Here is a 13688-nt window from a genome sequence, read left to right as displayed (position 1 = left end):
CAGAAGGCCAGGCCGTTCGTTCTAATCTCATGCTCTCTACTGTGCTTCTACCCTCAGCCACACCCTGGTGCAGACCATAGCTCGGGGCGTCTTCGAAGCTATCGTAGATCAGTCTCCTTTTGTGCCTGAGGAGACGATGGAGGAACAGAAGACAAAAGTGGGCGATGGTGACCTCTCTGCTGAGGAGATACCTGAAAATGAGGTGTCCATGAGAAGAGCTGTCAGTAAAAAGAAGACAGGTAGGAGGATGTTCTTGGTCAGTCTAGCTTTCTTTCTGGTAAAATCCTCCTCAGACAAACAGTTCTTAATATATTTGTTGGCATCTTACTGAATGCAACCTAGAGTTGATGACTCTGCCTCAGCCCTTCCCAAGAGAAGCAGCAGAGGTGGGTTCATTGTGCCTGGAGGGTGCCTAGCAGGGCTATAGGGAGACCTGAGACCTGTCCCATGTGGCATACGCACATTTCTGTACCTCCCAGGATCTCAGGACTCTCCTCAAGGATTTTACCATTGTCACTGCTAGTGCTTTCTGTACCTCCCAGGATCTCAGGACTGTCCTCAAGGATTTTACATTGTCGCTGCTAGTGCTTTCTGGTGCTTTTTGTTTGCTTTGTTGTTTTGTTTGACGTATTTCAACACTTTAGCGTGGCCTCATTCCTACCGGTTACTCAAGGGACGTATGCTTGTTTCTGTGGCTGTCCTTTCTCAACTCACGACTTCCTTCAAGGTTCTTTTTCTTGGGATGTTTACATGCCCACTGTGGACTGGCATCGTTCTTACTACTGTTTTGTGTCTGCAGACTTAAGGTAGAATATGCTTTTGAAGTTGCAGACCTGTCCAAACTCTCAGTGCTTTACCTGAATGCACAAAATGAGGGGAATGGTTAGGTCACAGTTTACCTGCTTTTGAAGTGTTATATAACCATTTGAAAGCAAAGTTCCTAAAAACTAAGGACCGAAGGAATATTAATATACATATATATGTATTTTTTAAAGCGCAGCACCAACTTTATGGAGAAGGAGCCTGATTTGTTGTTTGGGTTTTCTTTAATTATTATGGCTATATAATAGTTGTGCATCAGATTTGTTTTTAAACGTTTATTTTTGTGCTTTTATTTTTTTTTTCATAAAAGGTTATTTTATTTATTTTGATAATTTAGGGGGAACAGGTGGTTTGGGTTACATGGATAAGTTCTTTAGTGGTGATTTCTGAGATTTTGGTGCACCCGTCACCCGAGCAGTGTACACTGTACCCAATGTGTAGTCTTTTATCCCTCACCCGCCTCCCACCCCTTCCCCTGAGTCCCCAAAGCCCATTGTATCATTCTTCAGCCTTTGCATCCTCATAGCTTAGCTCCCACTTTTAAGTAAGAACATAAAATGTTCTGGTTTTCCATTCCTGAGTTACTTCACTTAGAATAATGGTCTCCAACTCTGTCCAGGTTGCTGTGGATACCATTATTTCATTCCTTTTTATGGCTGAGTAGTATTCCACGGTATATATACCACATTTTCTTTATCCACTCACTGATCAATGGACATTCAGGCTGGTTCCATGTTTTCACAGCTATGAACATGCGTGTGCAAGTGTCTGTTTCATATAGTGACTTCTTTTCCTCTGGGTAGATACCCGGCAGTGGGATTGCTGGATCAATGATAGATTTACCTTTAGTTCTTTAAGGAATCTCCATACTGTTTTCCATAGTGGCTGTACTAGTTTGCATTCCCACCAGCAGTGTAAAAGTCTTCCCTTTTCACCACATCTGTGCCAACATCTTTTTTTTTTTTTTTTTTTTTGAGACTGAGTTTTGCTTCTTGTTGCCCAGGCTGGAGTGCAGTGGTGCCATCTCAGCTCACTGCAACCTCCACCTCCCAGGTTCAAGCGATTCTCCTGCCTCAGCCTCCTAAGTAACTGGGATTACAGACACCTGCCACCAGGCCCAGCTAATTTTTTGCATTTTAATAGAGATGGGTTTCATCATGTTGGCCAGGCTGGTCTCAAACTCCTGACCTCAGGTGATACACCCACCTCTGCCTCCCAAAGTGCAGGGATTACAGGCATGAGCCACCATGCCTAGCCACCAACATCTATTATTTTTTGATTTTTTTAATTATGGCCATTCTTGCTGGAGTAAGGTGGTATCTCATTATGGTTTTCATTTGCATTTCCATATGTCTGTTGACCATTTGTATATCTTCTTTTGAGAATTGTCTGTTTATGTCCTTAGCCCACTTTTTGATGGGATTTTTTTTTTTCTTACTGATTTGTTTGAGTTCCTTGTAGATTCTGGGTATTAGTCCTTTGTTGGCTGCATAATTGGCAAATATTTCCTCCTATTCTGTTTTATTCTGCTGATTATTTCTTTTGCTGTGCAGAAGATTTCTAATTTAATTAGGTCCCATCTATTTTTGTTTTCATTGCATTTGCTTTTGGATTTTTCTTTTTGGAGACAGAGTCTCACTCTGTTGCCCAGGCTGGAGTGCAGTGGCGCGATCTCGGCTCACTGCAAGCTCCGCCTCCCGGGTTCACGCCATTCTCCTGCCTCAGCCTCCCAAGTAGCTGGGACTACAGGCGCCCGCCACCACGCCCAGCTAATTTTTTGTATTTTTAGTAGAGACGAGGTTTCACTGTGTTAACCAGGATGGTCTCAAACTCCTGACCTCGTGATCCGCCCGCCTCAGCCTCTCAAAGTGCTGGGATTACAGGCATGAGCCACCGCGCCCGGCCGAGCTGATTTTTCTGTAAGGTGAGAGATGAGGATCCAGTTTCATTCTTCTACATATGGCTTCACAATTATCCCAGCACCATTTTTGAATAGGGTGTCCTTTCCTTACACTTTGTGTTTGTTTGCTTGGTTGAAGATCGATTGAGTGTAAGTATTTGGGTTTATTTCTGGGTTCTCCTGTTCCATTGGTCTATGTGCCTGTTTTTATACCAGTACCAATACCATGCCATTATGGTGACTATAGCTTTACAGTATAGTTTGAAATTGGGTATTCTGATGTCTCTGGGTTTTTTTGGGTTTTTTGTTTTTTTGCAGGGTGGGGACAGAGTCTTGCTGTGTCAGCCAGGCTGGAGTGCAATGGTGCGATCTCAGCTCACTGCAGCCTCTGCCTCCCATGTTCAAGCAATTCTCATGCCCCAACCTCCCTAGTAGCTGGAATTATAGGTGGGCGCAACCACACCTGGCTAATATGTCTTTGTATTTTTAGTAGAGATAGGGTTTCACCATGCTGACCAGGCTGATCTCGAACTCCTGACCTCAAGTGATCCACCAGCCTCAGCCTCCCAAAGTGCTGGGATTACAGGCATGAGCCACTACTCCCAGCCTCCAGATTTATTATTTTTCTTAGTCTTGCTTTGGCTATGCAGGCTCTTTTTTGGTTCCACATGAATTTTAGGATTGTTTTTTCTAGTTCTGTGAAGAATGATGATAATATTTTTTTTTTTTTTTTTGAGACGGAGTCTCGCTCTGTCGCCCAGGCTGGAGTGCAGTGGCGCGATCTCGGCTCACTGCAAGCTCCGCCTCCCGGGTTCACGCCATTCTCCTGCCTCAGCCTCCTGAGTAGCTGGGACTACAGGCGCCCACAACCGCGCCCGGCTAATTTTTTTTTGTATTTTTAGTAGAGACGGGGTTTCACCGTGGTCTCGATCTCCTGACCTTGTGATCCGCCCGCCTCGGCCTCCCAAAGCGCTGGGATTACAGGCGTGAGCCACCGCGCCCGGCCGATGATGATATTTTTATGGGAATTGCATTGAATCTGTAGATTGCTTTTGCCAGTGTGGTCGTTTTCACAATATTGATTCTACCCATCCGTGAGCACGGGATGTGCTTCTGTGTTTCCATTAGTTTGTGTCATCAGTGACTTCTTTCAGCGGTGTTTTGTAGTTTTCCTGTAGAGATCTTCTGCATCCTTGGTTAGGTATATTCCTAAGGTTTTTGAGGTTTTGTTGTTTGTTTTGTTTTTTGTTGTTGTTGTTTTGGTGGGGGGTTTTTTGCAGCTGTTGTAGAAGGGACTGAGTTTGGCCGGGCGCGGTGGCTCAAGCCTGTAGTCCCAGCACTTTGGGAGGCCGAGATGGGCGGATCACGAGGTCAGGAGATCGAGACCATCCTGGCTAACACGGTGAAACCCCGTCTCTACTAAAAAATACAAAAAACTAGCCGGGCGAGGTGGCGGGCGCCTGTAGTCCCAGCTACTTGGGAGGCTGAGGCAGGAGAATGGCGTGAACCCGGGAGGCGGAGCTTGCAGTGAGCCGAGATCGCACCACTACACTCCAGTCTGGGCGACAGAGCGAGACTCCGTCTCAAAAAAAAAAAAAGAAGGGATTGAGTTCTTGATATGATTCTCAGCTTGGTCGTTGTTGGTGTATAGCAGTGCTACTGATTGGTGTACATTGATTTTGTATCCTGAAACTTTGCTGAATTCATTTGCCAGTTCTAGGAGCTTTTCGGATGAGTCTTTAGGGTTTTCTAGGTATATGATTGTATCATCGGCAAACACCGACTTTGACTTCCTTGTTACCAGTTTGGATGCCATTTATTTATTTCTTTTGTGTGATTGCTCTGGCTAGGACTGTTTGTGCTTTTTAAAAATCTGGAAGAATAAACCAAAATGTTTTATTTATTTATTTAGAGACAGGGTTGGCCAGGTGCAGTGGCTCGGGCCTGTAATCCCAGCACTTTGGGAAGCCCAGGCAGTTGGATAACTTGAGGTCAGGAGTTCAAGACCAGCCTGGCCAACATGGTGAAACCAAGTCTCTACCAAAAAGTACAAAAATTAGCCAGGTGGCCGGGCGCAGTGGCTCAAGCCTGTAATCCCAGCACTTTGGGAGGCCGAGACGGGCGGATCACAAGGTCAGGAGATCGAGACCATCCTGGCTAACACAGTGAAACCCCGTCTCTACTAAAAAATACAAAAAAAAAAAAACTAGCCGGGCGAGGTGGCGGGCGCCTGTAGTCCCAGCTACTCGGGAGGCTGAGGCAGGAGAATGGCGTAAACCCGGGAGGCGGAGCTTGCAGTGAGCTGAGATCCGGCCACTGCACTCCAGCCTGGGCGACAGAGCAAGACTCCGTCTCCAAAAAAAAAAAAAAAAAAAATTAGCCAGGTATGGTAGCGTGTGCCTGTAGTTCCAGCTACTTGGGAGGCTGAGGCGGGAGAATCACTTGAACCCAGGAAGCAGAGGCTGAAGTGAGCTGAGATCGTGCCACTGCACTCTAGCCTGGGCAACCAAGCAAAACCCTGTCTCAAAAAATAAATAAACGGATAGCTAGATAGATAGAATAAAGAATCTATTTCTTTTTTCTTTTTAATTTTTAGACCTTGTCAACAGGAAGTAATTTCAGGAATTAAATTTATTTATTTATTTTTTTTTTTTTTTTTTTTTTTTTGAGACGGAGTTTCGTTCTTGTCGCCCAGGCTGGAGTGCAATGGTGCAATCTCGGCTCACTGCAACCTCCGCCTCCTGGGTTCAAGCGATTCTCCTGCCTCAGCCTCCCGAGTAGCTGGGATTACAGACATGCACCACCATACCATGCCCGGCAAAATTTTTATCTCCCTGTTGGTCAGGCTGGTCTCGAACTCCCGACCTCAGGTATTCCACCCGCCTGGGCTTCCCAAAGTGTTGGGATTACAAGCGTGAGCCACTGTGCCCAGCCAAGAATCTTTAAAAGAAAGAAAAAATACTCTGGCCAGGCATGGTGGCTCACACCCATAATCCCAACACTTTAGGAGCCTGAGGTGGGAGGATCGCTTGAACCTAGGAGTTGGAGACCAGCTTGGGCAACATAACAAGACTCTGACTCTATAAAAATTTTACAATTAGCCAAGCATGGTGGCACATACCTGTGGTCTCAGCTACTCAGAAGGCTGAGCTGGGAGGATCAGTTGAACCTGGGAGGTTGAGGCTGCCGTGAATCATGATCATGTCACTGCACTGCATCCTGGGCAACAGAGCTACCAGCGCCCCTGTCTCAAAAAAGAAAGAATAAAAGAAATAGTCTAGTCTGGGTGTGGGGGCTCATGCCTATAATCCTAGTACTTTGGAAGGCCAAAATGGGAAGATCACTTGAGCCCAGGAATTTGAGACCAGCTTGGGCCACATAACGAGACCCCCCATCTCTAAAACAAAATAATAAAAAAAGAAATAGTCTGATTTTAAGTTTGGTGTAGATAACAGAGTTGACTAAGGACCTGGAGCAAGTGTTACGTGGTCATGGGACCACATGGGAGTAGTCTCTGGGTCCCTCTGCTCCCCACATTTCTGTCAGCCTAACCTGGACACAGACTCTCTTCCGAGTGCAGTTCCAGACGTTCCCTCCCAGTTACGTTCATCAAATGCGTGCTGCACCTGCCCCATCCTCCCCAGGCCTCGCCCTGATGCCACACCACTAATAAGCTTAGAGGGTTCCAGAAACAGTACATGTTTAAGATAATTTTGAGTTCTCCTGAGTCTGTTTAATCTGCTTCTTCATAAGCTGTAACACTCTGAATGTTTTAAGTGCTAAAAGTTGCGTTAATATTGACTTGTGTTTCCTGAAGCGTGCTCATGAAGTGACCGTACTGCTGTGACAGGTTCTCACCAAGGCCCTAAACTGACCTGAGACTAGGGCCAGACTCCTGCATCCATGCTCCTACCCCTGGTGGTCCAGGGCGATACAGTGTCCAATCCGCTTGCCTGCGTCCCTGGACAGGAGCTTCCCATTCACCACAGCCTTCGTCCTAACCGGACAGTGTGTGGGGGAGGGAATCATCGAAGGCAGCAGGGAATTGGGGTTTTATGGGTACAAAAGGCAAAACATGTGCTTTTTCCCAGACTTATTTCCATTCCCATAGCCTGAACAATCAAAATGTCCTGGGAAATTATAAATGTCTTTGCAGAGTTTTTCTCCTGAAGGAAATTTTCTTTCGTTTTTTATTTTTTTGAGACGGAGTCTCGCTGTCACCCAGGCTGGAGTGCAGTGGCGCGATCTCGGCTCACTGCAACCCCTGCCTCCTGGGTTCAAGCGATTCTCATGCCTCAGCCTCCTGAGTAGCTGGGATTACAGGCACCCGCAACCACGCCCAGCTAGTTTTTGTATTTTTAGTGGAGATGGGTTTTCGCCGTGTTGCCCAGGCTGATCTAGAATTCCTGGCCTCAAGTGATCCACCCACCTCAACTCCCAAGGTGCTGGAATTACAGGCGTGAGCCACCATGCCCAACCTTCTTTTTTGTTAAGAGACACCTAATTAGACAGTGGCTTCTGTGGAAGTAGTCACTTCTATGTATTTGATATGTCAAGAATTTGGTCTCTGGGTATATTTTGACAGCACTGGGCAAAAATCATTCCAGAAAAGATGGACTCAGTGATGAAAGAGGAAGAGATGACTGCGGAACCTTTGAGGACACAGGACCCCTTCTCCAGGTGGGTGGCAGTTGTTGCTTTTTATAGAATATGGATTTGCTATGGAGTAGCCTGACTACAGAATTAGGGTCACAGCTAGTTAAGCTGTAAGGCCTGAAATGTAAACTCCTTTTTAATCCCTTCAGTCACTAAATGTCACCTTCCTGAGAATAACCTTATTGGAGACAAGGAAATGTAAATACAATGGGGTTTTGAAAGAGATAGTAGCACTTATTTTGAATGGCTAAGCTTTGCTCTGTTCTCTACCACGGAGCCAGCTCTAGTGGCACTTGTCAAATAAAAAAAAGTTTGCCAAGTACAGATTGCAAATCTAGCTTCAGTTTAAAAAGAAGCATACCCTCCGGCCGGGTGCACTGGCTCACACCTGTAATCCCAGCATTTTGGGAGGCCAAGGTGGGCAGATCACCTTAGGTTAGGAGTTTGAGACCAGCCTGGCCAACACAGTGAAACCCCGTCTCTACTACAAATTCAAAAACAAATACAAAAACGCAGCCACGCGCACCTGTAATCCCAGCTACTCAGGAGGCTGAGGCAGGAGAATCACTTGAACCCGGGAGGCTGAGGTTGCAGTGAACCGAGATCATGCCACTGCACTCCAGGCTGAGTGACAGAGACTGCGCCTCAAAAAAAAAAAAAAAAAAGCACACCCAGGTAAATTTTGTTGTGGGTACTCTATCACAATTAAAAAAAAAAAAAAAAAAAAAAAAAAAAGAATTACTTACCCAGCTTCTCCCAAGAATAAACAGAACACGCATTTTTCAAAGGTAGTGCTTGTGCTCCTGGTGGCCAAGTCCCAGCATATGCTTGTTTAGCCTGTCTGTTGCCAAATGCTTCAGTAGGGGCTTCTCTTACTAGCAGATGTAAATGTCCAAGTCAGGCAGTGTTGTTTGGCTGCAGACTTATGTTTAGTTTCTCTTCCTGCCTAGTTTGACTATAAGGCTGTTGCTGATCGACTCCTGGAAATGACCAGCAGGAAGAACACGCCCCCCTTCAACAGGAAGCGCCTCTCCAAACTCATCAAGAAGTCAGTGACTGGAGGGAGGGTTCTGACATCATCATTCCTTTAGTTCCCATCTCCTGGTGTGGGACAAGCCATCTGCATGCTTATCTTTTTTCTTTCTTCTTTTTTTGTCCTTTAATGCATTTGTGCATAGCAATGTAATAGACACATGTAAACTGAAAAGCTTAATGGAAACAGCAGTCCCACCCCTCAGGTTCCATTCTTCCAGTGCAGCCATACTCATCTCTTAGCTGCCTTAGAGTGATGTGAAGTCTATTCATGTGTGAAATGAACCAACCAGAAACTGATGTGAAGCTGCTATTTAGGTGTCTTCTGCTGGTGTGCTACTGAGATAGATAGGCTTAATTCTTTACCTCTCCCCTCCCTCCCATGTGGCTATGCCAAAAGTGTTAGTTAATTCAGCTGTCAGTGTTGACATCACTCTGACCATAGTGACATGATGACCTGGAATTCACGGAGGGCCTCATGCGTGGCTTGCTGTCATCAGTGACAACTGTCTGATCACACTCTAGGAGCCGGGCACTACTCTGAGCACTTTGCATACATTCAAGTATTCCATGTTAAGCCCCCAGAAAGTAACTCCTGTAGTTCTGCCCATTTCCCAGCTGGGTTCCCAGGGCACAGGGTGGTCCTAGCTTGCCCGAGGTCCCTGCCATCCAGTGTCTCCTCCCCCGTGCACCTGCCCACACTGCGCTTCGATGCTTCTTGTTTGTTCTAATGCACAAAAATTGTGTAAAGCAAAACACAGCTTTGCCTTTCTCCACTGGAGAATTGAACATAAGCAGAGATCTAAGCTACTTCTGCCTTCCAAAACAAAAAATTGCATTTCTTAGTTTGATTTGGGTGTGCCAAGGTGCATCGTTGGCCTGCCATGTCCTTGCTGGTATTGACAGTAACCGAGGGCGGCACTGGCCTTGAGCTTTTTGGCCTTTGTATTGCACCACCTTTCCCTCACGGAATTTCCTGTCTAGCCTCCCCTCCTGGAGGAGAACGTGAACTAACAAATATTTAACTATGGCTTGTATTTTAAAAATTAAATACATATGTCTACAGAAGACAGAAGGGATTTCTTTATGAACATTTGATACTTTTTTTTAATTTTTTTTATTTTTATTTTTTATTTTTAGATTCCAAGACCTCTCTGAAGGTGAGGTGCTCCGAGAATCATCATTCACGGTGTTTTTCATGAATATGGACCCCACTGGGGGCGTTGATGCCAAATGCTGAGAAACAAGATTGAAAGAACTTTACTGAAAACCTCTAATAAGAAATAATAGTCCTTAGCCCAGGCAAAATAGCGAGGCCTCATATCTACTAAAAATGAAAAAATTAGCCAGGCATGGTGGCATGAGCCTGTAGTCCCAGCACTTGGGAGGCTAAGAGGGGAGGATCACTTGAGCCCAGGAGGTCCAGGATACAGTAAGTTGTAATCACGCCACTGCACTCCAGCCTTGGTGACAGAGCAAGACCCCAACTTTTTTTTTTTTTTTTTTGAGACAGAGTCTCACTCTGTCACCCAGGCTGGAGTGCAGTGGCCGGATCTCAGGTCACTGCAAGCTCCGCCTCCCGGGTTTACGCCATTCTCCTGCCTCAGCCTCCAGCGTAGCTGGGACGACAGGCGCCTGCCACCACGCCCGGCTAGTTTTTTGCATTTTTTTTTAGTAGAGATGGCGTTTCACTGCGTTAGCCAGGATGGTCTCGATCTCCTGACCTCATGATCCGCCCATCTCGGCCTCCCAAAGTGCTGGGATTACAGGCTTGAGCCACCGCGCCCGGCCAAGACCCCAGCTTTTAAGAAAGAAAGACTAGCCCTTACCTAGTCATACCACAGTACAGCCATGGGAAGTGACACAAGCCTAGGGCCCCCTGCAGCTTGCCCACCTTCCTATCCTGGGCTCTCCCCTAACCGCCAAAGTGAGAGGGCAGACTGCTCTCATGTGTGGATACTGCGATGTTTTGGTTTGGTTTTTATTGTTTTAACTAGATGGATTTGCAGTGGCCTAGGAAGGTTTTAATTGGATACTCTGTGAAGGTAAAATGTAATTTCTCAGGATCCCTTTCATTTGCTGTTACGTTTGGACAAGTCAGTGAAGTCACCCCATACCCCTCATGCACTAGGGACACTTGGAATTGGGAAGGGCACCAGTGAGCTGGTTGGAATGCAGAGACCACATTAGCCAGGCCCCCAGAGTCCAGCCATGGAGGGTGTCACCGAGGGCTTGTGATCCCTTGCCTTGGTTGAGAAACCCACAAAGCTTTTTTAAGTCTGTAATTCCTGTGTCAGCGGCGCTCAGGTTTGGGTGGGAGAAACAGTGAGGAACGATCATGATGAGGCAGAAATTGGGAGGGGGCTCTTAGGCCCCTGGGGCAGACTCTCGAGCGCCTGGGGAAGCTGACAGTGTGTCACTCTGGCATCTAGGAAGCAGTATATCTCAACTGAGTTTTGCGGAGGACATTTCTGCTGATGAAGATGACCAAATCCTCCGTCAAGGAAAGCATAAGAAGAAAGGAAATAAACTTTTAGAGAAAACTAACTTGGAAAAGGAGAAAGGTAAGCTGTGAAGCTGAAGAGAAGGGCCCTTCTCTTGAGGGCTCATGACTGAGCCCTTGGGGAGCGGCGTGCACCACGGAGGCATCAGAGACTGGAGCTCATGCCGTCACAAAGCATTAGCAGAGCCCAAAGCTTCGGTTTGTAATGGCTGAGAGGTAAAGGTGGTTTACCAAGTGTTCTGCTGTTTCGGTGGAACCATGTCCCCACCTCACCCCGCTCACGTCCGCCTGCTCCCCAGGGCACCTCTGCAGGGAAGCAGGAGCTGCAAGGAGCACAAGGGGGGCAGCTGTTTGATGACCAGTCTAGATCTATGGTTTTTACCTTTGGGCCCTAAAATTAGTGGAAATCGGACTATTTCAGTTCTATGTGTGTTTATAAATGGACAAAAGGAGGGCTTCCAGTCACAGTTGGGAGTGGAGGAAGTAGGACCAGACGACAAAGGTAGTGGGCACACTGAGTACCTCAAGGGAGACAGAAACTCTCCTGGTGGTAGAATGTCAGGAAATTGTGTCCGCCAATCATACTGTCTCAGAATCACCAGCAGGACTCTGGCCCAGCCGGCACTGGGAGGCTTATTGATGGGTTTCTGTGTTTTTAGGAAGCAGAGTGTTTTGTGCAGAGGAAGAGGACAGTGAAAGCAGTCTTCAAAAGAGAAGAAGGAAGAAGAAGAAGAAGCACCACCTGCAGCCTGAAAGTCCAGGCCCAGGGGATGCAGCCCCGTCCCTGGAACAGAACAGGGGCAGGGAGTCTGAGGCCGCTGAGCCGAAAGCCCTGAAGGCACGTGTGGCCGAGCCAGGCGCAGAGGCCACGTCCAGCACCGGGGAGGAGAGTGGCTCCGAGCATCCTCCAGCCGTCCCCATGCACAATAAAAGGAAACGACCACGGAAGAAGAGTCCAAGGGCCCACAGGGAAATGTCGGCATCAGCAGGGTTGCCCCCAGAGGACATGTCTCAGAGTGGCCCCAGTGGCAGTCATCCTCAGGGACCTAGAGGGTCCCCAACAGGTGGAGCCCAACTCCTAAAAAGGAAGCGGAAGCTTGGAGTTGTCCCTGTCAATGGCAGTGGCCTGTCCACGCCTGCCTGGCCTCCACTGCAGCAGGGAGGCCCTCCCACAGGCCCCGCGGAGAGGGCGAACAGCCACACCACCCTGCCCCAGTGCAGGAGGCTGCAGAAGAAGAAGGCAGGGCCTGGCAGCCTGGAGCTCTGTGGCCTGTCCAGCCAGAAAACAGCAAGCTTGAAAAAGAGGAGGAAAATGAGAGCGATGTCAGACCTGGTAGAGCACAACGGGGCGCTGGAGTCCGAAGCCAGGCAAGCCCAGGCTCTGGTAAGGTGGGAGCACCCGCAGGCCAGCTCGCCGCAGAGGCGCTCAAACGCGTCCGGGGGGCTCCACTGCCTCCTGAGAGGAAGGGTGGGGGCTGGCAGCCAGGTCTCTGGACTCAGCAGCAGTTAGAATAGGGCATGTTCGGCCGGGCACGGTGGCTCAAGCCTGTAATCCCAGCACTTTGGGAGGCCGAGACGGGCGGATCACGAGGTCAGGAGATCGAGACCATCCTGGCTAACACAGAGAAACCCCGTCTATACTAAAAATACAAAAAACTAGCCGGGCGAGGTGGCGGGCGCCTGTAGTCCCAGCTACTCAGGAGGCTGAGGCAGGAGAATGGCGTGAACCCGGGAGGCGGAGCTTGCAGTGAGCCGAGATCGCGCCACTGCACTCCAGCCTGGGCGACAGAGCGAGACTCCGCCAAAAAAAAAAGAATAGGGCATGTTCACAACAGCCTTCACTGAGGAGGAAATCACAGGTGACCAGTACTTCGGTTCTCCTCATCGGTCACCTTCACTCCCCTAGACCACATGTTTGGGTTCGGGAGGGCCCGCTCTGAGCTGGGAAGGTTATCCATGGGCCAGGCACTGCTGCCCCAGCGTGTTCAGGCCAGTCTAGGCCTCTGTTGAAGGCGGGTCTGGTTTTCTTCATCAGCCCATGGCCAGTCCAGGCCCCTTTGGCAAAAGAGGAAACCCAAAATTCTCTTGCCTCACTTACCTTCTTTTCTATATTCTTTTCTTTTGTTAGCTCCCCGCCCCACCACCCCACTTCCCTGCCAAAGAAACTTCACTAGCCGGACCACTTATCTTCTTAATGGAGAGACTTTCCTTCCCCTTGGATCTCTAGAGCCAGATAGAAATGAGGAACCAAGCTGTTGATCTGGTTTTGGGTCTGGCTCTGTCACCCAGGTTGGAGTGCAGTGGTGCAATCTCGGCTCACTGCAACCTCCACCTCCCAGGTTCAAGTGATTCTTCTGCCTCAGCCTCCCAAGTAGCTGGAATTACAGACAACATCACCATGCTCAGCTAATTTTTTGTTATTTTTGTAGAGACGGCGTTTTGCCTTGTTGCCCAGGCTGGGCTCAAGCAGTCCACCAGCCTCGGCCTCCCAAAGTGCTGGGATTACAGGTGTGAGCCCCTGCGCTTGGCCCTGATCCGCTTTTCACACCACCTGTGGGTGCACTGGGCTTCCAGGCCAGGGCCAGCAAACGTAGTTTCACTGGAACAAAGCCACATGCACTCGTATGGGCAGGTCCATGGCCACTTTCACACTGCAGCGGCAGGGGCAAGCGGTAGAGACAGGGACCTGTGGTTTGCAAAGCAGAAAGTAACTCTGCCCTTCACAGAGTTTGCACACCTTGGTCAGATCTTGCTTTGCAGACACCGCTTTGCGGA

The 13688-nt window shown here is 48.3% G+C and overlaps 1 protein-coding gene across 1 annotated transcript in view; it reads left to right on the top strand.

Annotated features, from left to right (window-relative positions):
- The window catches only part of RRP1B (ribosomal RNA processing 1B), a 38992-nt gene that overhangs the window by 18571 nt on the left and 6733 nt on the right, over positions 1-13688 (top strand). Inside the window, exons 8-13 of the mRNA XM_005548578.4 lie at positions 58-239; positions 7308-7402; positions 8329-8426; positions 9551-9570; positions 10843-10974; positions 11573-12297. Coding sequence (XP_005548635.3) covers positions 58-239; positions 7308-7402; positions 8329-8426; positions 9551-9570; positions 10843-10974; positions 11573-12297 — 1252 coding nt within the window. The remainder of the gene's footprint in view (positions 1-57; positions 240-7307; positions 7403-8328; positions 8427-9550; positions 9571-10842; positions 10975-11572; positions 12298-13688) is intronic.

This window comes from Macaca fascicularis, chromosome 3 (assembly GCF_037993035.2).
Source record: "Macaca fascicularis isolate 582-1 chromosome 3, T2T-MFA8v1.1".
Classification (NCBI taxonomy): domain Eukaryota; kingdom Metazoa; phylum Chordata; class Mammalia; order Primates; family Cercopithecidae; genus Macaca; species Macaca fascicularis.
This window is presented reverse-complemented; position numbering and strand designations above follow the sequence as displayed.